At 42.3% G+C, this 23,800-nt stretch overlaps 1 protein-coding gene across 1 annotated transcript; it reads left to right on the forward strand.

Annotated features, from left to right (window-relative positions):
* The first annotated feature begins 5,472 nt into the window (after positions 1-5,472).
* On the forward strand, positions 5,473-17,182 carry tmtc4 (transmembrane O-mannosyltransferase targeting cadherins 4). Its single transcript, XM_080498606.1, has 19 exons — positions 5,473-5,607; positions 5,692-5,773; positions 5,885-6,086; positions 6,498-6,613; positions 7,714-7,930; positions 9,268-9,355; positions 9,544-9,644; positions 9,888-9,980; positions 10,223-10,384; positions 10,615-10,817; positions 12,500-12,674; positions 12,882-13,013; positions 13,121-13,200; positions 13,295-13,402; positions 13,523-13,664; positions 14,725-14,839; positions 16,007-16,119; positions 16,277-16,346; positions 16,955-17,182. The coding sequence occupies exons 3-19, from the start codon at positions 5,925-5,927 to the stop codon at positions 17,101-17,103; spliced, it is 2,226 nt and encodes a 741-aa protein (XP_080354732.1). The 5' UTR covers positions 5,473-5,607; positions 5,692-5,773; positions 5,885-5,924; the 3' UTR covers positions 17,104-17,182.
* The last annotated feature ends 6,618 nt before the right edge of the window (positions 17,183-23,800 follow it).

The raw sequence follows: 23,800 nt of genomic DNA on the forward strand, positions 1-23,800 counted from the left end.
TATGGTTCATTATCCCAATAGAAGAGCCCATTAACATACTGAACTTTGCCCCTGGAAGTCAGAAAGGCAGCGGTATTTCCGTCATAAATAAATCATTATTCCCACACCATTGCATCACCAGGACCAACCTGGAATAGTGACATGAGGTAAGTTGGATCCATGTCGGTGAAATGGATCAAAAAGTCTGTCCATAAATCCATAAATCCATCTATCCATCTATCCATCTATCCATCCATTCATCTGTCCATCATGCTGCTGATTCAGTAGTAGTGTTCCACTAAACAAACACATCTATACCACTGCAGCTTAGCCGTTTATGATTACGTGGATCTATAAGTCTGATATTTGAAGATATTAAATGTATGAGATGAATCTGGCTTCAATTCACCGCCTCACCATCAGGTTTCCAGTCTCCAAAATGTGCGTGCGCAAGGTTCAAAGTTGTCGTAGCGGGACGCACATTCTCCCGCAAAATGTATTTTTTTAGATCACAAACTTTGCGTGGGAAGTGGCGTACGCATCTTTCAAGACCTGGTTTATGCTTTGGTAGAATGTTTATTTCCAGTATGGAGGACAAAGTGAGACTAGAGATAGGGAGAAGCTATAAGGCTGAGCTCCGTGGTGGATGTTGGTATGGTGACGGGCTGTGGGGCCGATCAGTCAGCATAACGATGGGAAGGAGAAGAAAAGCTGCAGCGTTAAATAGACATCCACTTTAATATGTGTTCTGAAGGTGGTATGGTGAGTGAGTCACCTCACATGTATTTGCAGTAGGGAAACTCGAAGTGACCGTCTGAACCAGCTCACAGCCTTTGTTCTATTTATGGTTTCGCTTGTGCCCACTGCCGCCTCAGATTTCTGTTCTTGGCCAAGAGGAGAAGAACCCAGCATGGTCTTTTTCTCTTCTAACCTGCCCGTATAACGGGCCGACAAGCTCTTTCGCTAAAATCCGTTTCCCACTCAGTTACTGTAGCTTTTCTGTCGGTTCAAACTCGTCTTTTGCCAAATCTCCTTTGACCTCCTTGCCTCACAAAGTATTTCCACCTCCAGAATGCCTGCACACCCAATGTTTTATGTTAACTCCAGAGACCACAGTGTGTGAAAACCTAATCAGCTTTAGAAATACACAGAACCATCTGGTACTAACAGTTATGCCAAGAATAAAGTAAGTGACATCTAATTCAGTTTGTTCAAATACCATTGGAATGGACCGGCGACCTTTCCAGGAAAAAGTTTGTACAGAAGATTGATGGATGCTGTGAAACTATTGTGTTGCTCTCAAAGTTTCCCTTCAAATATTTTGCTTCTAATAACAAGAACGACTCTGTTTGAAACACAATACAAATCTCCTGATTTATACTTTAAAAACTACAATTTCTGTTTCCACTTGTCTGCCTTTACATTTGCATAAATAAATAAGGTATGGCTCCTGATGGGAGTTGTAAGAACTGTTGTTAAGCTGTTGTTGTTTTTTATTCAGCAGAACATTTTATCTTGAGTTCCAAGTATAACAAAGAAAAACCTAAAAATAAAGTCATAATCTCATCAGATGAAAATTGGGGTGAAAAAAATCATGGTACATTCCGCTGTTTATGCTTGTTAGATTTGTCAATTTGAGTGGATTCCATGTTTGATAAAGTGTATAATGTGCCCAGTGTTCGCATTCTATTCAACACTAAAGTCAGTGAGATACTAATTGTCTATTTTCCAGACAATACAATGGATCCTCCAGACGTTTATTGTGCTATGTTCGATCAAAATAAGTTAAAGAACTCCAGACACAACATGTTTATTGTCTGAAAGCAAAAAGTTTTGTGGGGTTGGTTTTTTTTTTGATGTCTGGGGTCTAAAGGGGATAAGCACACATTAGCCCAAGAGATGCTTTTTGTCTTGAATGCAAATAGTTGCATCTATTTTTACCAAAAGTATGCACGTTCCTACATATAGAAACTTTGCTTGTCATTAGTAAGAAAAAAACAAAAACAAAAGAAAAACCCCAACAAACAAGACTTTTGAGAATATCACAGTATGTCGCCCACTATGATCAGAGGAAATGAAACCATGCCAGCTGTGATTAATAGTCAGTGATGAAAAACACATGCAGGCTGCATCGTTCAACTCGAGACATTGCGTGGTTTTTTAATTTTTTTTCCTTCCCCACTTTTCACGCCATTTGACCCTGACCTTTCCTCTGTGCTGTGACTCTGTGTCAGAAAGCACACAATCAATGTCTGTCACCTCCGTCGCGATCACACAAAAAAAACAAGAAACCAGCGCCTCCTCCCTGACGGGGTGTCCGCTGGCAGCCCTGTCTCCACGCATTTGGGCCACTGGATCTTCCCTTCACGGTGCTGGGACATCCCCGCTCATTATCTCCTCTGCCCCACCCGGGCCAGCTCTTTGCTAGTGATGCTAATAACATGAATTCCAACTGACTGACATGGGTGAAGAACCAGGAGATGAAATCTATTCTTCATGCATTTTGCATGTGGTGCTAATTAGGCAATTTCGGGGATGGGGTATTAAATGCATCTTCCAAAGTGACCAGGTTCCTGGTGAGAAATAAAATTAAATGAAAATTTAAATAATCATCTGAAGGTTTGTAATATCAAGGCTAAATGTGAAAATTGAGTAAATTAACAATCATGTGAGCACTTAAAAGCTGATGGGAGTCCTTCCCAGTGAGGGAGAGGATCGCAGGGGGCACAATCCAAACAGTCCGGGGACCAAAAGAACCTGCCAGCACCCATGAAAAACAACCCGTGCAGATACCATGAGGGATGTTTTGAAGCAAATTATGCGTGCTTTCTTTCTGGATAAGCGTCTACCTCTCTAACCATCCTTGAGACCCATTTTAAAGGTCGGAGAACGTACCCTTGACAGTATTTCCCCCCGACTTGTCGCCCTGGGCCCCTGACTCCGGCCATTAGGGAGATTCCTTGTCTTCTCTAAGCAATGACAGGTGAAATGGAGCACAAAATCCCAAAGGCTGCCGTGGGCCTCTCTGTAACCAAAGCACCTCTAATCTTTACAGACACTCATCCTTCTATTAACACTTCTTCATACTAACATCTTTTTATGACAGACAACAGATCATGAGCGTTTGTGATGAAATACATACAGGATGCTGTTATTCCGAGTACTAATGCAGTCGGATGTGGAGCAAAAAACTTTCAGTTCCCCTCATGTAACAAAAATGACAAAATTCATATTGAAATCACTGATCTCAGAGGGAACAAAAAGTTCTAAGTAGAAAACGATGAAATAAAATGTTTTGTGCCACAATGCACGTTAACTATCCGGATTGAAGGAAACAAAAAATGCTATCAATACAACAACAGAGCTTGTGCTCATGAAGGTTAGATCCATTTTAAATATGTCTTTGGGTATTGGGTTTTGGCTCTTGTAGCCATTTTTAAAGTTTGATATTTTGCCCTCTCTCGCTATTTTACCTGTTAATAATAACTGTGTTTAATAGTTCGATCAGTTTTAGCCCCACAAGCACTTTTTTCCACCCTTTTTTTTTCCTCCAACAAAAGCTATTCTAGCAACTTGAGCAAATTTCATTTGACCCTTTTTCATATTCTTATTGTTATTGTTGTTATTATCCATTTGAACTATTTTGTCAATTTTTAGCAATTCCAGCTATTCTGCAAGATTTAGTAGTTTTACCTTATTTTGCTGTTTTTATTTGGACCATTTTAGAAAATCAGTGTGGAATGTAAATTAAATAAAAATGAAAGCAAAATGTTTATTTACATTACATATTTGGAAAGCTTCAGGGAGCCGCTACAGAGCAGCTTAAGTGCCACATGTGGCTCTGGAGCCACAGGTTGCAGACCGTGGGAGTAACATCAGGACTTGACGACTTTAATGAACTCCTTATTAGTAATGACCAAATGATCTCATTTACTGATTTCAACATATTCAAATGCAGCAGTAAGAATCGCGAGACGAACCAAAGCCATTGAACATGTCACTCCTCCAATTTTTCAGCTGTACCGAGCAAACAATGTTCTCAATTCACACATGAACCACTTCCGACTCTACTCCTGATAAACCTTCACACACCACATTCCCATCTTAATTCAAAACATTAAAACCCCCCGTTTGAAATATAATACTGTTTGATTCCACAGTTTGATTTGGCCAATCTTGCATACTGTTATTTTTCCTTGTTTTAATCTGCAGATGTTTTATTGCCTCCAAATTATTATTTATGAAGATTTTCATGTTTGATGTGTCTCCATTGTAAGGTGACCTTGAACATGTTGAAAGGCCCTGTGAAATAAAACATATCCTGAGTCCTATTAAGATTATTGTTATAAATTCATATAATATATATGTATATAGCTCTGGATGTTATCTGAACTGATCCAAACCACAAAATTTAAATTAAGGCAGTTGCTTTATCTCTGCCCATACAGTATAAAGGGAGCAGATTCCACACGTCAACTGAATGCAAAGTACAATGCCAAACAAACAATGCTAAGTCTGTGCACTCTTTCATCATAAGTTATTATTTGAGGATATAATAATTTCTGAACAATTTACACAAATTGTAGCAATGCATGTCACAGTACGATGTCAAATCACATACAATGCACTTATAAGAACACATTACCCTTTGTGCACAAATGGATACTGTCAAACACTTATAGAGGCACTGTGATTCACATGATTATCTGCAAAGAACATTGCATTTTGCTTTAGACTTTACAGCCTGGAGGTTTGGTACACGGTTTAAGTGAGTGATCTGCAACAATCAAGTAATAAATTGGAGTGTTTATTAAACATTGTTTTGTGTTGATCTCTTCTGTTATCGTTTAGTTGCAGTGCAAAGAAATGACTGATAATGAATGATTGATGAGAGAGACAAAGGTATAGTCACAGAGAGTGTGTGAGTTAAGCCAATTTTCAGACAGCAAACCTAAACATCAGAAAATAAAATAAATATTTTTCAGTCCAAATTTGTATCTTGTCTCGTCATCACGATCATTATCAGAAGTTATTAGTTCTGCGTTAGAACTCTAATATTGTAGACCCCGCCCCCCTTGCCTGTGTGTGTGTGTGTGTGTGTGTGCGTGTGTGTGTGTGTGTGTGTGTGTGTGTGTGTGTGTGTGTGTGCGTGTGCGTGTGTGTGTGTGCGTGTGTGTGTGTGTAAATTGTAGCGTCTATTGCATACAGAAGCTTTGAAATCTGTTTGAATCGAATAAAATAAATACGTACCTGTAAACGTGTTTATATATTGGAATAGAGTTGTTGGGGTTTTTTTTTTTGTTTGCTTTTTTTATTAACTGATTTCAAGTTTTGAACCATGAACGGGTGCGCCTGAGAGCGCATCGGTGATTGGCTCTAATTTGGCACGTGGCTGTGACGTCACCGGGAAGTGTTAAGCCAGAGCGTGTCTATTTGTTTACAGCCGCTGCTTCTCCCTCCTTTCCTCTTCAGGACTGCCTTTCAATGCTTAAAATCTTCACTTTGGCTCGCAAATACACGCCAAAGACAGTTGGAACCATCAGAAGTACTGCTTCTGCGCGTCTGCCGTGTTTCTGCGGTATAAACGACGGGGAAGCCACACGCTAACCAGGCATGCTAAAGCTAAATGTAAGGTACCGTCACGTTATTACACTTCCACACTGGATGCACCTTTAATATATCACCTCTGCATTAACTGCGTCTTCTCTGCAGCTGTTAGCTTCCTGACAGAGAGGCTAACAGGACGGTTATAAAAGAAGATGTGACCTCTCGCCACATAATCTCAAGTGATAAGGTGTGAATGAATTCTTTATGAGCTTCTTATCAATATGTCCTAGATTGCATTCATCAGCGCTGACATTGTTGCTCCTTCCCTCCACCTCCTTCCTTCCTCCTCTGTACTCAGGGACTGCTGACTAACAGTATGACCAAAGACCCTCCGCATCATGGCTTTGTCTGAAGTGTACTGGGATCGCCACATACCGCTGCCCAGACTTGCTCCAGTCCAGGCTAAAGTCACTGTGGCTCTGGTGGCACTCCTGTGCTTCATCAACAGTTATGATGGGGAGTTTGTGTTTGATGATTCTGAAGCTATTGTCAACAATAAGGTGTGTTAAACTGAGCTATACGTTCTCTGCTACAATTACTATTGTTCATTTGTGTCTGCAAAGCATTTTACAACCCCCAACTTCACATGAGCTTGGACGAGGTGTGTGACATGTAAAAACAAACGGAATCCACTGATGTGTCAGTATCAGGAAGCCAGATTCCACTTGCAGTGGAAGATGCCGCGATTTTGCCCTCAATGTTTGAAACGTGTCAGGAAATGTTAAGAAAAGCATGTGTAATTCTCCCCAAGTGTCTCTACTGATTTCTCCAGCAGCCCTTTTTCTGTCCTTTTCCTAACATTTCTCATGAAAGAGAGAATTGTCTCACCCATGTTGTAATGGCGTTGTAAGTGTTTTGTGATTACAGTTGTGGGCCGTATTAATGAGTTAAATGTTGTGTTTGTTTTGCAGGACTTGAGACCAACAACTCCCCTAAACAACATTTGGAGCAATGACTTCTGGGGAAGCAACTTGAGTAGCAACAGCAGTCACAAATCCTACCGACCTCTCACTGTCCTAACTTTTAGGTAACCGCTTCAAGTCACACAGTTGGTCATAAACAATGGCCTCAAGAACAATCCTCACGACTCAATTGTACTTGTAAATGCTCAAAAGGACTTCACAACAGTAACAACAGCTCAACTGAAGAAGTGGCATCTATCTGCCTCCTTGACTCTTTGATTCTTTTGTAAATCTGAATACATGGCAGACTTTCTGTTTGGACTTTATGTAACGGTTGAACAGCTGGCAGCGACGATGACTAATGCTTGTCCTTTTTTATCCTTCCCAGTGGCATCATCACATCACATTAACTTTAACATTGTCTGTCACATAAGTGCACTTTTCTCCACAGCTGAACAACTTGTTCATGTAACATTGGTCAGTCTGGCATTATTCCAAACAAACCGAAAGACATACACAAAAAATGTACCTGTTGAGTTTTATATCGACCAACAAAACTTTAAAAACACAATAATTATGTGTCTGCTGAGCTTTTTTTTTTTAGCTGTATTGTTTCTGCATTTTCCCAAATTGAAAACTCATGTTGGTCAAATCAAACTCTATTATTATTCAGCTGTGCATACAACTGTATTGAAGCAGAATGAGATGGTGTGTCAACGCACCTACACACACACACACCCACCCATTCACACCTGAGACACTTGGCAGTGAATATGAAACGATGAAATCTGATTATTAAAAAGACAATATATGAACTCAACTGTTATTCAGTTTGTGTGATGAAACTGTTGATCACAGTTCTTCCTTTAATGCATTTGAGTCGTCTTCCTGATGGCAGCAGTTCAAAGAACTTGTGCAGCGTGTGTGATGGAACCTCTGACCGCATTCATTGGCCCATTCCTGCGTGAGCAGCACAGCGCAATGTGTGCATTGCACCAGTGAAGCAATTTGCCAATGATGAAATATCTTTTATTTATTACAATCATCACTTGTGGTTTTTCTTTTAAACCTTCTGTAATAATTTGACGGAAGCACAAATCACCTGCTCGACAATAGTGTTGTAATACCAGTATCAAAGTATTTGGTTAAAAGAGTTTCTGTATTTTGTGATATCAGTTTTTTTTTTTGTCACCTCTTAACTTCTTCCTGTTTCCCTCTCTGGCAGGCTGAACTACCTCATAGCAGGAGGCCTGCACCCCGTCGGCTTCCATGTGCTAAACATCATCCTGCACGCTGTCGTTTCTGCCCTCATGAATGACGTCTTTGCTATACTGATCGGCGGATTGGACTACAATGAGGAGGGCAGGACACTGAACCACGCACCCAAGACCTCTCTGCTTGCTGCCATCTTCTTTGCAGCACATCCCATTCACACAGAAAGTGTATGTAAAATCCCAGAACATTAAATATTGATTCGAGTATAGATTATTAATTAGGGCTGTATAATATCTAGCGCATTTATGTTTGTTGCGATATCAGCATGCACAAATCATACTATGCAAATTCAAAATCCTAAATATGAAAGAAAAATATGATTAATTTGAACTAACTTATACATAAATGTGACATCAACTAATTAAACAACTTTAATTGGCAGAGAAAGAGCTCTGTTCATAAGAATAACTCCGGAGGCTCAAAGATAGTAACGTCATCTTCGGTCTTAATATTTATAGAAACTCTTACATACATAACCGGATATCGCATTTTCATCCCCATTATTAAATGTGGACTTTACATATAGAACGTATGCACTTATTTGGCACGTTTTTACGGTCTCACCCATTCATCCACACACTAACACGCCAACACTTACAGCAGCCACACAAAGTGCTCACCCATCACCCGCCGTTGGAAACGAGGTGTAATTATAGACATAGTGGAGGAGCTTGGTGAATGTTGGTGTTGCATGCTTGTGCATCCATTCATAAGCATTTCATGGTTAATGGTTATTTGTTTTTGCCTGGTATGTGATTGCCCTGTTCAGTCTGCACAGCCCATTGAGGTTCTGAACTGGTGGTGATATTTGGCACCGTGCAAACTTTTCTAAGAAGGATTCCCTTTTTTACACTCGAATGTGGCTTCTTGACACACCAGTCCAGAGGTTTTGATGCAAACATCCAGTGGTTCCACGCCAAGAACAAAAGCCCCATCTCAGCTGGGAGCGTAAGGCCAAGGTGCGAGCGGTCACACGGCCTGACTATTAGCTGTGTTTGGAATCTTATTGACCTGCCAGCATATGTGTTTTCACGCCAAAGCTTGGCTGGAAGGCAGCAATTCTCCCTCTCTATTCTCTTTAATCATGCAGGGCAAGGACTGGGTGAGACCTAGGGGGTGGGAGGGAGGCAGGCTGTTGGCTTTGGCCTGCTGTATGTATCAAAGCAGGCAACCCCAGGATGCCAACCATACTGTACCCACACACTGTATAGAGATACACACAAACAGGCCTCGCTGATAATGAGAGACTCTTTATATCTCTGTTAATAAGCTTCCAGTTGTATCTGGATGCTCCATGCAAAACAGAGTGTGATCAGGCAGATGTTAACAAAATAAAAAAAAATCCTGATGCTTTCTGAAAGGATGCGTGTGTTGATGCAGTCGTTATCTTGAAGTCTGTGTGGTAGAGGCATTTTTTTTTTTTTCCCCCTCCTGTCTTACATCTGAAGGAAAGCCTTTTAATCCTTCACAATGTGTCACTCTTTTCTGTCTTCATCTCAACAAGGTGGCTGGCATAGTGGGACGAGCAGACCTTTTATGCGCCCTCTTCTTCCAGCTCTCCTTCCTCACATACTGCAAAGCTTTTAACAAAGGTATGTGGGCATCTGACACAAGTATTATACTTCTGGTACACGCCGATGCTGCGCTCTATCAAGCAACGTCCCCGTGTGCCAACGGATATATAGTATCTCTTACTGCCAGCGCAATGTAGCCGGTTTTTAAATGCATCTTTTTGAGTTGTCACAGTTTAATGGGTTTGGTGTTTGCTTCGTCTTCCCAGGGAGTGACAGAGATGAGAGGTTTTCTGTCCAGTGGGTTGTGGTCAGCCTCTTGCTGTGTGCTGCAGCAATGCTCTGCAAAGAACAAGGCATCACCGTGCTGGTACGAAGTCTTTTTGTAGAGACAGTTTTAGAGGTGACGGAGTCATCATGTCCCATAGTAAGGATGTGAACGAGATCACATCGGAGACAAATCAGATGAAACGTAATGATCACACCTTGTAATTCTTGAAAATTGTGACGTTTAATGCGTATTTTTCCCTCATTCGTCAATTCATCTAAGGATTCGTTTTGTTGCCGACCTATATACATTTTAAACGCGGTGTATCCTGTCTATTTCCTTCAGGGTGTGAATGCAGCCTTTGATGTCCTCCTGATCTGTAATGTTAATGTGTATCAACTCAGCCAGAGGCTACTCTTGAGGAAGAATCTACTTGATGTGAGTTACATCTCTCACACACACACACACACACACACACACACACACACACACACACACACACGCACACGCACACGCACACGCACACACTCCCACCACATGTCATAAATTATGCACAGGGTTATATGATAAACGTCACATCACATGCATTGTTTATGCAAACTGTTTAGTATTTCATGACCGATGGTGTCGTGCCTACATGTGACTGCTAAGAATTGAGCTCGGTTACGTATTTTTTCCAGGTAAGTGAGGTGCTACAATCGGGATTACTCTCACGATTGGCTCTCATGGGTCTTGGAGGACTCTCTATGCTCTATGCACGCTGGAGGATTATGGGGACCGGACCACCGGCATTCACCGAAGTGGACAACCCAGCATCTTTTGCAGAAAATGTATTTCTTAGAGTGAGTGACATTTTCTGTTATGGTGCTTATTTATCCGAAACAATATTCCACTGAAATATTAAAGCTAATAAAATTGCTTTATTAGCCTTAATATTTATTTGATAGCATTTTCGTCCCAAACTAATCTTCCAAATGCAATGACTGATTCACAAGTTTTACCCCTCTATCTCGCCCCCTGTTCTCTCCTCTCTTCTCCTCCTCTCTCCTCCTCTGTCCTTTTTGATTGGCAGATCGTGAACTATAATTACTACTACTCTCTCAATGCCTGGCTGCTGCTGTGTCCCTGGTGGCTGTGTTTTGATTGGTCCATGGGCTGCGTGCCTCTCATTAAGTCAGTCACTGATTGGAGGATGGTGTGGCTGCTGCTGCTCTGGTGCGTCCTGATAGGCTTGACAAGCCAAGCTTTATGCTCACAGGACAGTCAGAGACGGAGGTAAACCAGCTCGCCTCGCTCACACTGCCACTGATGAAAAGAGTTGCATGTCAGCGAAGCTTCACTGAGACTTGATTATGAAAAATAGTCCCTGTCTCACCCAATAGGACCACCACTGTCAAACCTTGGTTCTTACTGACATTTTTTTGTAATGTTTGATTAGGCTAATTATTGATCTGCATTATCTCAATGAGTTTTGTTGTTTTCAGGATTACCAATGAAGAGACACTTTTAATACATGTAGGATTATTTTAGCTGGAAATGATCCAGGATCTGAAGGAACATGAACATTACACCCGTCTGTGAGATGGCTACCAGTCGGCTTCAGAATAAAGTTTAAGATCATTTTATTGAATTAAAAAGTTTCAATGATCTTAGTCTTACCTGTTTATTAGGCTTATTATCTGTTTTCATCAGACCTTTCAGCCATCTACAAACAAAACAAACACCAAAGTAAGTTATCTTTGCATTACTATGGCCCAGTATTGAGACATCCAAAAGCAAACTTATGATCAATCTGTTTGACTGGGATTATATGCTTACATATATAATATTTTGGACTACATACGAGGCACAGCTGTTACACAGAAATCCCATTGGTATACCTGGATTTACTGTTATGGATCAAATTTAAATCAATACAATCTAATACGTTATTCATTTGATTCTAGAGCTTTTTTTCTCAGTTATTTTGTCTCTCTTGTTTTCCTATTGTCATTGATTTTTCATAATCTCTTTTATATATGTTTTTTTTTTAATATTTTGTTTTCTTGGTTAATTATTTTTCTTTGTTTTTTATTCTTTCATTGCCTCATTCAGACATTAATTCCTTTCTGTTTCTTGTCTTAAATGTAAAATATGTGCATGTATGTTATTTAATTTGATCACTGTCTACAGCAGTGATTCCCAACCGGGGGTACGCGGACCCCTAGGGGTACGCGAGGGTATTGCAGGGGGTACGCAGAAAGATTATAAATTAGCCTACAGTATCCACACACACACAAAAAAAATGTATACTATATTATATTGTATTATATCATGAATTTTAGTAAGGCCATACGTTTATTTTCCATGAGTAGCAGTTCATCCACAGTGATTGTAACACTACAATCACATAATATGAAAAGACTATAAAGTGGCGCGCTTTAAAAAAAAAAAAAAAAAAAGGTTCACGTTCTTGCTGCGGGCGCGCACGATTCACGAAGCTAGCTAACTCTAGCTGCATACCGACTGTAAACATGGATGCATGGTTAGGCAGGAGTAAACGTCCAGCTACCGCTACTGCTACCGTCGCCTCGGACGCAGGCACAGGGGAGCCCAGTGAAAAAAGGAATTATGAAAGACTTATGAAAGACAAGCAAGCGCAAGTGTCTCATTAAAAGGTATGTTTTTACACTCACAATAATTGTTTTATTTAAATGAGCAGTTGGATAGATAGAAAGACAAAGGGTTAAATATAAGTACACATTAAGGCGAATAATCACACACGAGAGAGGGGGTACTTTTCACATGGAAACCAGCTCAAGGGGTACACTGGTCAAAAAAGGTTGGGAACCACTGGTCTACAGCATATTGCGTTACATTGTGTTTTTTAGTGTTGATCGGAATCCATTCACATACTGTGTTAAACTGCCGTCACGTGTCTGATCCCTTGGCGGTGATTTTTATTCTCCTCTCAACAGAACTGTGACGTTGGGTCTGGTGCTGCTTGTGGTTCCTTTTCTGCCCGCCTGTAACATTTTCTTTAGGGTGGGCTTCGTCATTGCGGAGAGGGTCCTCTACCTGTCCTCGGCTGGTTTCTGTCTCCTGCTGGCGTACGCGCTGGGACACTGCTTCTGCCGCTGGTTCAAATACAGGGTGGGCTTACCAGAACATCTACACTAATCAAACAATAGACCACGTGACTTTTAGGTTTTTGTTGTTATGTTTTATAGTATGAATGAAGCAGTGATCCCAAGAAGGGACAGAGATGAGAAATGACTCTAAAACAGTTATTTATTAACTGCCGTGTTAGCATATAAGAAGTATAACGCTGTTAAACAATCAGCTGTTGTGTGCTTGCAGAGGCTGCTGTGTGTCCTGTTGCTCGCGCTCTTGAGCGTGCACGTGGCTCGCTGTGCTCTCCGCAGCCACCAGTGGAGGTCAGAACAAAGCCTTTTCATCAGTGCCCTGTCTGTTTGTCCACTCAATGCCAAGGTAACAGTCTTTGTGCTTTGCCGTCCGTCCGCAGTATGTGGCAGTGAATTCTTGAAATTGACGTGTGAAAATGTTGATGGTCCGCCGTGTGCTGGTGATCTTCTCAGGTGCATTATAATGTAGGTAAGAATCTTGCTGACAGGGGGAACAGTTCTGCAGCTGTCACATACTACAGGGAGGCAGTCAGGTATGTTTCCTCAGAGGGGTTTCAAGCAACCGAACCAACATATAACAAGTAAATAAGAAGGTGACATATGTTGCACGCTGTTTGCGGCTTTCAGGCTACATCCCACCTACGTCCATGCAATGAACAACCTGGGAAACATCCTGAAGGAGAAGAACGAGCTTGTGGAGGCAGAGCAGCTGTTGTCTAAAGCTGTTTCCATTCAGTATGTGAAATCAAAACCACTTAGTACACACAAGAAATATTTTTTTTTCACACATTTTAAATTGTAAAAACACCCCGAAAAGCTTTCTGCTAACGCCTCTGTGTTTTTAAATCTGCGCAGGCCCGACTTTGCCGCAGCCTGGATGAATTTGGGGATCGTTCAGAACAGCCTGCAGAAATTTGAGGAAGCGGAGCAGAGCTACTGGAATGCCATCCGCTTCCGAAGAAAATATCCAGACTGTTACTACAACCTGGGACGCTTGGTGAGAGGCCTTGATGGAAACACTCGTTCCAGTTACAAAACCAAAATTGATGTAATAAACACCAAACAGTACTTTCTGACCAGTGGTTTAGAAAAAAAACAACACTTTGTGCTCGTTTCTTCCTGATGATATTTATTTGAGCCAACAAACGTTTAGTACAGGCGGGTGTCCAGGTGAAGCTGGATGTGGGGTCATGTTGGGATGTCACAAACAGATAAAAAATTGCAGTGCAAAGCATGATGGGATTGATAAACTGACCGAATCAGATGATTGTCTTAGCGCAGGTAAACCCAAACGTCGATGTACTCACTTTATTCAGTCCTTTTGTAAACTGCACAATCACACAGCACTACAATAAAATGTTTCAGCCACAGTTGTGACATCTGGCATTAAAATATGACCTGAGGTTTCTGGAAAAGCAAATTTATTTCTATATTAGCAATCAGACTGAAAGGAAATAAAGAACATACATTGAAACAAGGCAACAAAGACTCTTAATCTTAAGCGCTTGAGATTGTGAAAAACATTAAAACTAGGCCATTTAAAAAGCATGAAAAGGAGAATGAATATAGTATAAAGTTGATTAAGATTATGGTAACAAAATAAGTTCAAATCAATTTTTTTTAATAAAGCATTGGCAAATAGTATTTTTAGACCTTGTTTATCAGAAGAGAGCATGTCAGCAGTACTTGGGTTGTTCAGCAAGTTTGTTCCTCAGGTGAGGAGAGTAGTAACTAAAAGCTGCTTCAGCAGCTTGCTTCTTCGGGGAACACTGAGTAAACCTCTTCCTGAGGACCTCAGGGGTCTGGATATTTCATATCCTGCAAGTAAGTCTGAGATGTATTTTCGCCCCGAGTCCATTCAAAGCTTTATAGAGCAGAAGTCCGATTTTGAAGTCAACACAGGCAGCCAGTGTAGAGATTGAAGCTCGGGTATAAAGTGCTCCTGTAAACACGCCGTTACAATAATCCAGCCTGCCGGATGTTCCTCTTGATATTTACAGGTTTTTGCCGAACATGCAAGAAGAATTAATTAGTCTTGATCTGTGTTTTGATGACAGTATGCTGACCAGAACCGACATGTCGATGCCCTGAACGCTTGGAGAAACGCCACTGTGCTGAAGCCGGACCACAGCCTGGCCTGGAACAACATGGTCATCCTGCTGGACAACACAGGTAGCTGCAACAAGACGCATACACACATACCATCTCCTCAGAAACATAGTTCTGCTTTTCGTGCAGTGCTTTTATTGTGGTGATAGTTTTCGGGAGGAGTTCATGAGTCTTTGTTTTGGTTGCGAGAAACGTATTGTTGTTATTTTGGAGAAATCAGGAAATCTAAATGGCCAACAAGATTAGACCGGAAGAGCAGGAATCAGCAATGCTTGAAATTTATGTATTAAAGCTTTGTGTTGTGAGTTTTGAAGGCACTCTTCCCTGCCGTGTGGAGAATGCTCTGATTTCCAAACGCTCAAGCCGTTTTGTCAGAAGCTGCTCCCGTGGGGGCGGAGTCTCCCAGGAGTGCACTGGAACTGTCCAATCAGAGCGCAGTGTGCTCCTGATCAAACGTGGGCAAGCACAGCCAGAACAGCGCCCCCTCAGAGTTCCCCCACCGCATTTGTTCCCCAAATCTGACAGAAATAATTCTACCCGTCTCCCCCAGCTCTCCGCCAACGGAAAAAAAAAAAGAAAAGAAAAGAAAAGAGAGAGAACAGAAGAACAATAGGTGTCATTTTGAAACGGGGAGGAATTGGGAATATTGTTTTCTCTTTGGTGTTCACCCCTCCTCTTTTGTTTTGATCATTACACAAACAAAAGCCCGAATCAGTGTCAATTCAGGCAGACGCGCACAGTCAAACATGCAGCCAGTCGCATGTTGGCAAGCTGTGTCTGAAGGGCACAGGCCATGACTCAGGACATGGCTGCCATTGTTTGGGCCTCTGTCTCTTTCTCTGTCTGTCTTCCTCCATTTCTGGGCAGACATCAGACGGATCTGTGACAGAGATCAATAACTCAGTGGGCCTTGTGTTCAACCTTAATTAGGAGACTAAACCACTCCTCCATGTGTGGAGAGGGAAAAACTCCCCTCTAGATACTGCTGACAAAAAAAAAAAAAAAAGCTCATTATCTCTGTATATTAGTTGCTCCCAGTGTGTTTTTTGGGGATAAAATACACCAACATTTTAACACCACCTCCATTTCTGACTCGTTTTGTTGAATAAATGTTGTCATGGCCCGTTGTGTGCGTGTCTCAACGATAGAAATGAGCCCGTTCCCGCAGCTGTGGGCATCATTTAATATTAATGTCTGACATTTTTGGTAATTTTCCGGTCTCTCTTCAAGGTAACTTGGGCCAAGCAGAGCTGATCGGCCGAGAGGCTTTAAAGCTCCTCCCCAACGACCACACCATCATGTTCTCATTGGCTAACGTCCTGGGCAAATTGCAGAAATACAAGGTGAGTGTAAGGAGTGTAAACAAAAAGTCAGATTATTTTTCACGCATGTTAAAGCTTTTGTTCTTTAAAGGTTTGTGTGTCTTCTCCAAGTCAGGAGTGGTGAATTTCTCTGACTACTAAAGATAATCCAGTGTGCTTGTGCTATTTTGTTTTCCAGGAATCAGAGGGCTTTTTTCTTCACGCCCTTCGAATCAACCCAAATGCTGCTAGTTGCCATGGCAATCTAGGTAAGGCTACTGTAATTGTGATTGTGTCACATATTTTACAGTGTTGCTGAGAGATTGTGAAGCGAAAAAAGTATTTATGCACAGCAGCAGAAGTAAATTCCGTGAAGCCTCGCATGCACTGAATCTGTAGTTTTCACAGTGTGGAGTGGCGCCACCCTTGGGGGGGGGGGGGGGCGCCAGAGAGCTGCAAGAGTCAGCAGGGGGAAAAAATAAAAGCCTGAGGGTCAGAGGGATGCCTTTTCTCAAAAATTTGATATTTTACCCTGTTTTGATAAAACGAGCAAAAATCAAGAGTAAGGTCCAATTTTATTACGTGAATAAAATTTCTTTTTTTTTTTTTTGAAGTACAAATCCATTAGTGTAACAGTTAAGACTATATATACAAAGAGATCCCACAGCTGTTAACGCCATAAGCTTATAATTTGGACAACATTTGTTTCAAAGAAAAAAAAAAAGGCTGCTCAATGTGAGACAAAGCTCAGGCTCTGTGATGGGGGGGGGGGGGGGGGGGGGGGGTTTCCCCCCCCCCTCCCACACTCAAACTACGTCAAGAGATGCGAAATGAATGACGCCGCTGCAGCTTAAAGCCACTTTCTGTTGGTGCTCAGCTGTGTTGTACCATCGCTGGGGCAAACTGGAGCTGGCAAAGAAGCACTATGAGCTGTCGCTGCAGTTGGACCCGGAGGCTCCCGGGACCAGAGACAACTACAACATGCTGCGACGCAAACTGGACCAGCTTAAACGCAGCACACCCTGAGGGAACCTGCGAGGACCCCTGCCTACTGTAAAACACATTTTCCCCATTGTTCCACTTGGTATAATTTTATCTCACTAATTCTGGCTTCAAGACATTTAGAAATAAAAAAAGAAAAAGAAAAAAAAAAACCTAAACTGTGTGTGAGACTTTATTTACAAGGAGAAAAAAGAGGAACGCTTCTGTCATTTTAATTGTAGGCTTGTTGTCCGAAATGAAAGCCTTGTGTATTTAATTTGGTTTCATGGCTGTGAGGTGTCTCCTGGGCAGGGGTCTTGGATGCCTGCACTGGTTACATGGCTGGCTGCACACTGCCGTTTTGTTGCCCCATTTGAAGGCCATGTGGACCCGATCCACGCTGAACCCCGTCCTCTTTTCATCTCCGTGACCCCGTGTTGTGTCAGCTGGACGCTGCTCCACGCATGTGTGGATCTAGAGAATCTGCTGTCAAATTTATTTGGTTTGGCCCTTTCTCAGGGAGGCCCAAATGTTCCTGTTCTCCAAAACGGCCACACTTTGGATCAAGAGAACACACACACAGTGTAGTTTTTACTCAAGCAGAAAAAAAAAAACACAGCACACTGCTTTGTTTAGGAGAAGCTTTCATTAGCTGGTATGAGATAACCACCAATGGCTAACTAGCTGCACAATGCTCGCCTCTTTGTTCATGAATGTGATGGCACTTTGAGGTTTGAAACCCCCCCTCCCCTCACCCCCCCCACCCCATGTGCTTTCCTGCTCCTCCCGTAGCGTCTGTAGTTAATAGGAGAAAGGTGTTTGTGCTGGGAAGTCTCTCTCAAGTATCCACGAGAAGATGAGGGGTCAGCAGAGACAGGAAACCCGCGGCCGGTGCCGTATGAAAACAGCTCTATAGCAGAGACCCTTCAAAGGGAGATGGGGATGATCTCCCAGGGGACTACACATGCACACACCACACACACACACACACTCACACTCACACACAGGCCTGTGCCTCTTGAAGAACGCTGCCGAGGGAAAAAGCAACCCCAGTGTGAAACATCAGTCAACAAGTGTGCACCCCGGGTCAGAGTTCAACGCACTTCTATTTTTTCACCTGCTTCCTACAGCTCGCAGGAAACTTTTGAAGCTGTGGCGGGCTGGTATGGCTTTGCTTTAGGGGCCGCCAAGTTTGTTTACTCATACAGTACAATACACCGGTTGACGCTTTGATGCTGGGAAGATGTTAGTGATACACGCATCGGGGGGTGCCGCAGCACACGACCATCAATGTCCTCTGTATGTGACCCCCTAAATATTCAACTAATATCACATGATGAAGTTTCCGTCTCGCTCGACGTTGTTTTTATTTTCGCTCCTTTGATGTAAAGGGTCCGTTGCAGCTATATCTGAAAACACAACAAATAGTCTGTATCAGCAGCAGACTCCAAAACGTATTGTTTAGTTCAAGACTGAACCTGTTTCAACAAGATCCATGTAAAGGTCAGTACGGTGAAAAGACTTCATGCTATGGAGCCGACGCACGCGGAAGAAGATCAAAAAACGTTTGGATAGTGACATTCAAGACTGAAAGCTTCTCCCTCATATTATTTTTCCTCATGCCGTGTAACATGCAGCGCTGCTGAGGTACGATTGGCTACAAAACCATCAGCTATTCGCTTTATGTACTTATGGATCCTTTCTTTACTTTTTGTGTGATCCTTTCATTCAGTGCCTGCAGCTGACTGTCTAGCTGCACAGCTGTGCTGGCACACCAGTGGGGGAGCACACTTTTATCATAATCATTCTTTGAATACCTTTCATTATCATAAAATATGTGAGTATTAAAGGGATGGATTCACTGGCCCCGCCAACATCTTCATTATCCATTCTGACTGACAAAAACCTGCTGTCCTAGGGAGTGACATTAATAAAAGATGGGGATACTTCTGCCGTGTGAAGTCTCCTCTTGTTCTCCGGGTTTTTACAGTAACACCTTTTACCTGCTTGGATGCTCCATCACAATGATATAATGAAATCAGCTCACAGGTGGGGTTCTTTATTGTGTCCTCTTAATCAGGCTGAAGAGTTCTGATCATCATAATCAATGGATCGGGGCGAGTGGTGAATGCTTCACAGCTGAAACCAGTCACAAATCTGTAATCCCAAATTCAGCGAGGCATTTTGTTTTGATTGCCACAAAACCTGTTATGGGGAAGAAAGAAAAAAAAAAAAAAGTCATTGTCATCCTTTTGTTGCAGCGGCAGATTCAACAGAAAAACAAGAAGCAGGGGAGCACTAATTTGAACCCACTGAGGGTGTTTTGACGCAGCAGGAGTGCTATTTTGCATTTGATAAGCACCAACAGCAACCACCCCCAACAAAATAAAGAAACATGGGGCTTATCAAAATTGCTACATAGAAATGTCCTGAGATAATAAATGAAGCCTGCAATGGGAATACATGTGATGGTCACCCTTAAATTGTGTGACTGGTAATGCAAGGGAAAAAAAGGGGCTTTTTGATTTTTATTACGTGAGATGCATTGTTCAAGAGACCTTTACATGCGGCACTCCATCTAATAGGAGGTCTCCTATTGTATTTTGGGGTATGTGGAGGACTGGAAGCGGGCATGGTAGCGTGAAGCACAAACACGTACACACATACAGTGTCGATCTGTACGAGTGGCTTTGACAGAGTTCTCATCAATGTGACATGATGTGATCAAGGGCAGTCCTGTGATGTGTCCGCTGGGCCTCTGCAGACCCCTTACTGTCCCTCCCTCGCACTCCCCCCAACCACAACAATCCTAATGGGCTCTGATGGGCACCTCCATCTTGCCTGTCTAATTGATGTAAATACTGCGCATTTGAACCCACAGTCCTTCCCACCATCCCGGCTGGCCCCTCCCTCTGTTTCTTATAGCAGTGGGGGTCAGAGGTTAGGCTGACTGAGTGATCATTAGAATGGCAGTCCTTATTAGAAGAGCAGCTTGTCTGACACCCCATCCGAATCCTGGAGTGGGACCCACCCTGTCCGCTTCATCTAGATCGTATTACATGACACGACCTCAGAACAGATACTACCAGTGCACTACAACACTGTGGGCCACTAGGGCACGGTGGCATTTTCGGAGGGGTCCCCTCGCCTGTCACACTGCCTCCCTGACACCACTCTGTCCGTCTGGCTTGGATGCACTTTGTCATTTTAAGGAGGGCTACTGTCAGTGGGTATCGGGACTGTCGCGTCTACATGCCCTGGCATTTTCTCTGTAACTGAGCATCCCGCCACCCTCTTGAGAGTCTGCGACGTCGCAGCCAATGATTAATAGTTTGAGATGGGCTATAAACTGTCCAGTGTGGCCAGATGCTAGTCAGGGCTTTGTTGAACTGATATAATGGACATAGTCTGCCAATTTGGCTCCTTTACAAAGCCTGGAAGTTCCCCAAGATTGATTCTGTTTCTATGTAGTGGTGCCCTGGGGGCTGAATTTTGAGGATGCACTCTTGTGAAAAATGTTGTGGTGTGTTATCTTCAACTGGGAACAAAAAACACTGAATGATCACGGATTTTTAACAAAATGGGTAATGCACTCAGTGACTTTTATATACAACATGAGGAATGTAAGTCGGTTGAGGATCATTGTCTCATTTAAGTGTAAGAAAGCCTCTGTTGGCTGTGATCAGTCGAGGGGGCCGGGATAATTTGCAGCAGGAGCCTTATGAGGCTGTTTTGCAAAACAAAACGAAGCAGCGAGACCCTTATTGAAAAATATAGTGCAGTGAGACGGAAATTTATTAACTGGCACCAGTTAATGTGTGCATTATTCATTTCTGGTGAGCATGAAAAATGATCTAAAGAGGTTTGAAATTGCAGACGCGCAGGCTGACTGCACAGTGGCTGGGCTTGCTGGTTCGTTTCATCCTCTTTGCAAGGGTGTTTGGGCAGAGAGGTGGAGAGATAGGGGGGGGGGGGTGAGTGCGGGCCCCCTTTCTGGACAGTAGGGCTTTCCAGTAACAGCTGTGCTTCTCTCACGAGGGGGCGGCAGCAGCACCGGGAGAGAGAGGCTGCTTGGGACAGATGGACCAGCACCACCTCTCCTCTAACCTCCCACCAACCACTGCTCCTATTAAAGTCTCCCTCTCTGATATTGCTTGTAGTTACATATAGATATAATAGCTTTGTATTGGGGGGGGGGGTTGCTTTTATGTAGAAGGTTCTAGTTGTAGCTGATAAACCAGTGGAAAACCGCTTTGTATTTCTTCCCAGTTTTTCCCTTCGAACTCACCCTGTCACTTCTTCTTCTTCTTCTTCTTCTTCTGCTTCTTCTTCTTCTTCTTCTCGTCTTCCTCCACTGCTACTGTCGGAGGCGGTGGGCAGGAGTTGGTGCCAGTGGCATATGGCTTTCCACTGTGCTAAACATTCATACAAAAGACAGGCCCATCAGTCATGGCTGTGGCCGGATGAGGGGAGAGAGCAGGCCTCTGATGAATGGTGTTTAGGACTTACCTGCTGTTAAAACATTGCCTCCCAAACACCGTCTCCCCGAAGCACGCTGAACATTAAGACGCGTATAATATCATAAAATACCACCCTTGTGTGCACACATCATGTACGCCAGGTTATAGCAAATAATAAATATGCTTCCTAAACCCCTCGCACAGAACCCCGGGTCAGGCCTTCGTAGACCAATTAATGCAGAGCATCTGCTGTATAGAGGGAGCACGGTAAAGAACTTTCCAGCCATTTTAGGCAATTTAATAAGGAGGAGACCTGCTTCCTGCCTGCTCCAATAGCTCTCATTGCTAGAGTGAGCATGGAATGGGTCTCCTCGATTAGACCAAATTAATCCATTCTTCAGGGATTCTTTTTCTGGTTCTATGGTGAAACCAGCACGCCTTTGTTCTTCCTTGAGCCCCGGTGTTCTTTCTGCCAAATTTAACAGAAGGCTCGGAGGGTAACAGGGGTCCAACCCAGTATCACCTTCTGGAGCAGAGCAACTAGCAGAGAAAGACAATCAGCCTGAACCCTGCTGTCTGCAGCACAAAGTGAAAAGACTCTAATTGGGCTTTTTTACGCTGCATTTTCCTGCAGGATTGCTGGATCATGAAAAAGCAATTAAACCTCAGAGCTGCTATTCATTCATTCTCATTTTTATCCTTTCACTGCACAGAGGCAAATTTGAAATCACTTATGTGAGTCAAGACTTGTGCTTTTGTGATATTTCTTGTTTTGATTGTAATGTGAAGGAGACAAACTGCTTGGGGGACATGAGCACATGTTTAGACAAATTCAAGTATAGTTTTGTTGAGAAGGAAATTAATGCTCTTCAGTCAGCATATTTGGGGAAAAAAATACATCTTTAGAAACTGCTTTTATTCCAAACAAAATGTCTTTAAATCTTAAAAAGATGTAAAATGTGCTTCTGAATGTGTTGCAGTTCTCCGTGTTGAACCTAGAGGCAGTGTTGTCCACAAAACCTGACCTGAGGACTGCAGTGAGGGGAAAAGTCAGAAAACAAGCAGCCCATAATGTTTAGACTGATATGTTTTCCTCTGTAGCTTGTAAAAAAAAAACAAGTCCCCATTGATAAGCAAATAAAGAGAATCCACAGATAATTTATCGACGGATTAATTGATCAAGATTTTGTTTTAGCTTCACACAGCTGTGGTGTGTGTGTGTGTGTGTGTGTGTGTGTGTGTGTGTGTGTGTGTGTGTGTGTGTGTGTGTGTGTGTGTGTGTGTGTGTGTGTGTGTGTGTGTGTGTGTGTGTGTGTGTGTGAGGACACCTTTACTTTAGTGCACTTTTAAACTCCACAGAAGTGTATAAGAAATGTAGCAATGATAAAAGAAAAATATAGCTTGTACCATTAACAAGCAATATAAGAAATATGCAAACTGGAAAAAAAAATCAGCTTTTTCTTGTATGTATATATATAATGTTACATACAAGAAAATGTCATAGGTTTACTCCTAATAATAATAAATAAGAAAGATTAAATATACACGTCAAACTTTTTTTTCCCCAATAGAGAGTTTTCAATAAAATATCTGACAGGATAATTTCAACAAAAACATTACTGGCTGTTTTATTTTATGTCATAAATAAATAAAACCAAGAAAATTTGAAAAAAATGATCACACTTATTAATAATTTGTTATAATTTGAAACTTAAATAAATCAGCACAATGCAATGTTTAAGTAGTGACAACTCAATATGAATCAACTTAAAAGTATTTAAAATCAATTGAATTAATCTGGCACATATATATTTTTTTCATTGTAAACTGTCAGCATGTCTATAAATAGTTTGAACTGCTTATATCACCTCACAAAACTATGTTTGATCATTTCGGATATTTCTCTGCATCTCTAACTGTTGATTTCAAAACTTCCCCCAGGATGACGACCATCAGCCACTCGCACCGTTTTCTTCTCGCTGCTGTTCAACAACAGCTTTACTGTCTCATAACTCCAAATGTTCCCGTCTGCAGAGTCCATACATTGTAAATCAGCTCTGCTAATGTACTCCACAGACAGAGAGGGACAGAGGTGGGTGTAACCACACACACACACACACACACACACACACACACACACACACACACACACACACACACACACACACACACACACACACACACACACACACACACACTGTGCTGTACGGTTGGCCTCGCATGCACTTCTGTTTTCCCACCATGCACAAAGTGATCAACTATCACACCCCAGACGGTGAAAT

This window comes from Blennius ocellaris (genome assembly GCF_963422515.1).
Source record: "Blennius ocellaris genome assembly, chromosome: 6".
In the NCBI taxonomy this organism is placed as follows: Eukaryota; Metazoa; Chordata; class Actinopteri; order Blenniiformes; family Blenniidae; genus Blennius; species Blennius ocellaris.

Excerpts from the sequence above, each read along its gene's own strand:
- tmtc4 (XM_080498606.1), top strand. The coding sequence starts at position 5,925 with ATGGCTTTGTCTGAAGTGTACTGGGATCGCCACATACCGCTGCCCAGA. Across the intron at positions 6,087-6,497 it reads AAGCTATTGTCAACAATAAG|GACTTGAGACCAACAACTCC; the intron begins GTGTGTTAAACT and ends TTTGTTTTGCAG. Across the intron at positions 9,645-9,887 it reads AACAAGGCATCACCGTGCTG|GGTGTGAATGCAGCCTTTGA; the intron begins GTACGAAGTCTT and ends TATTTCCTTCAG.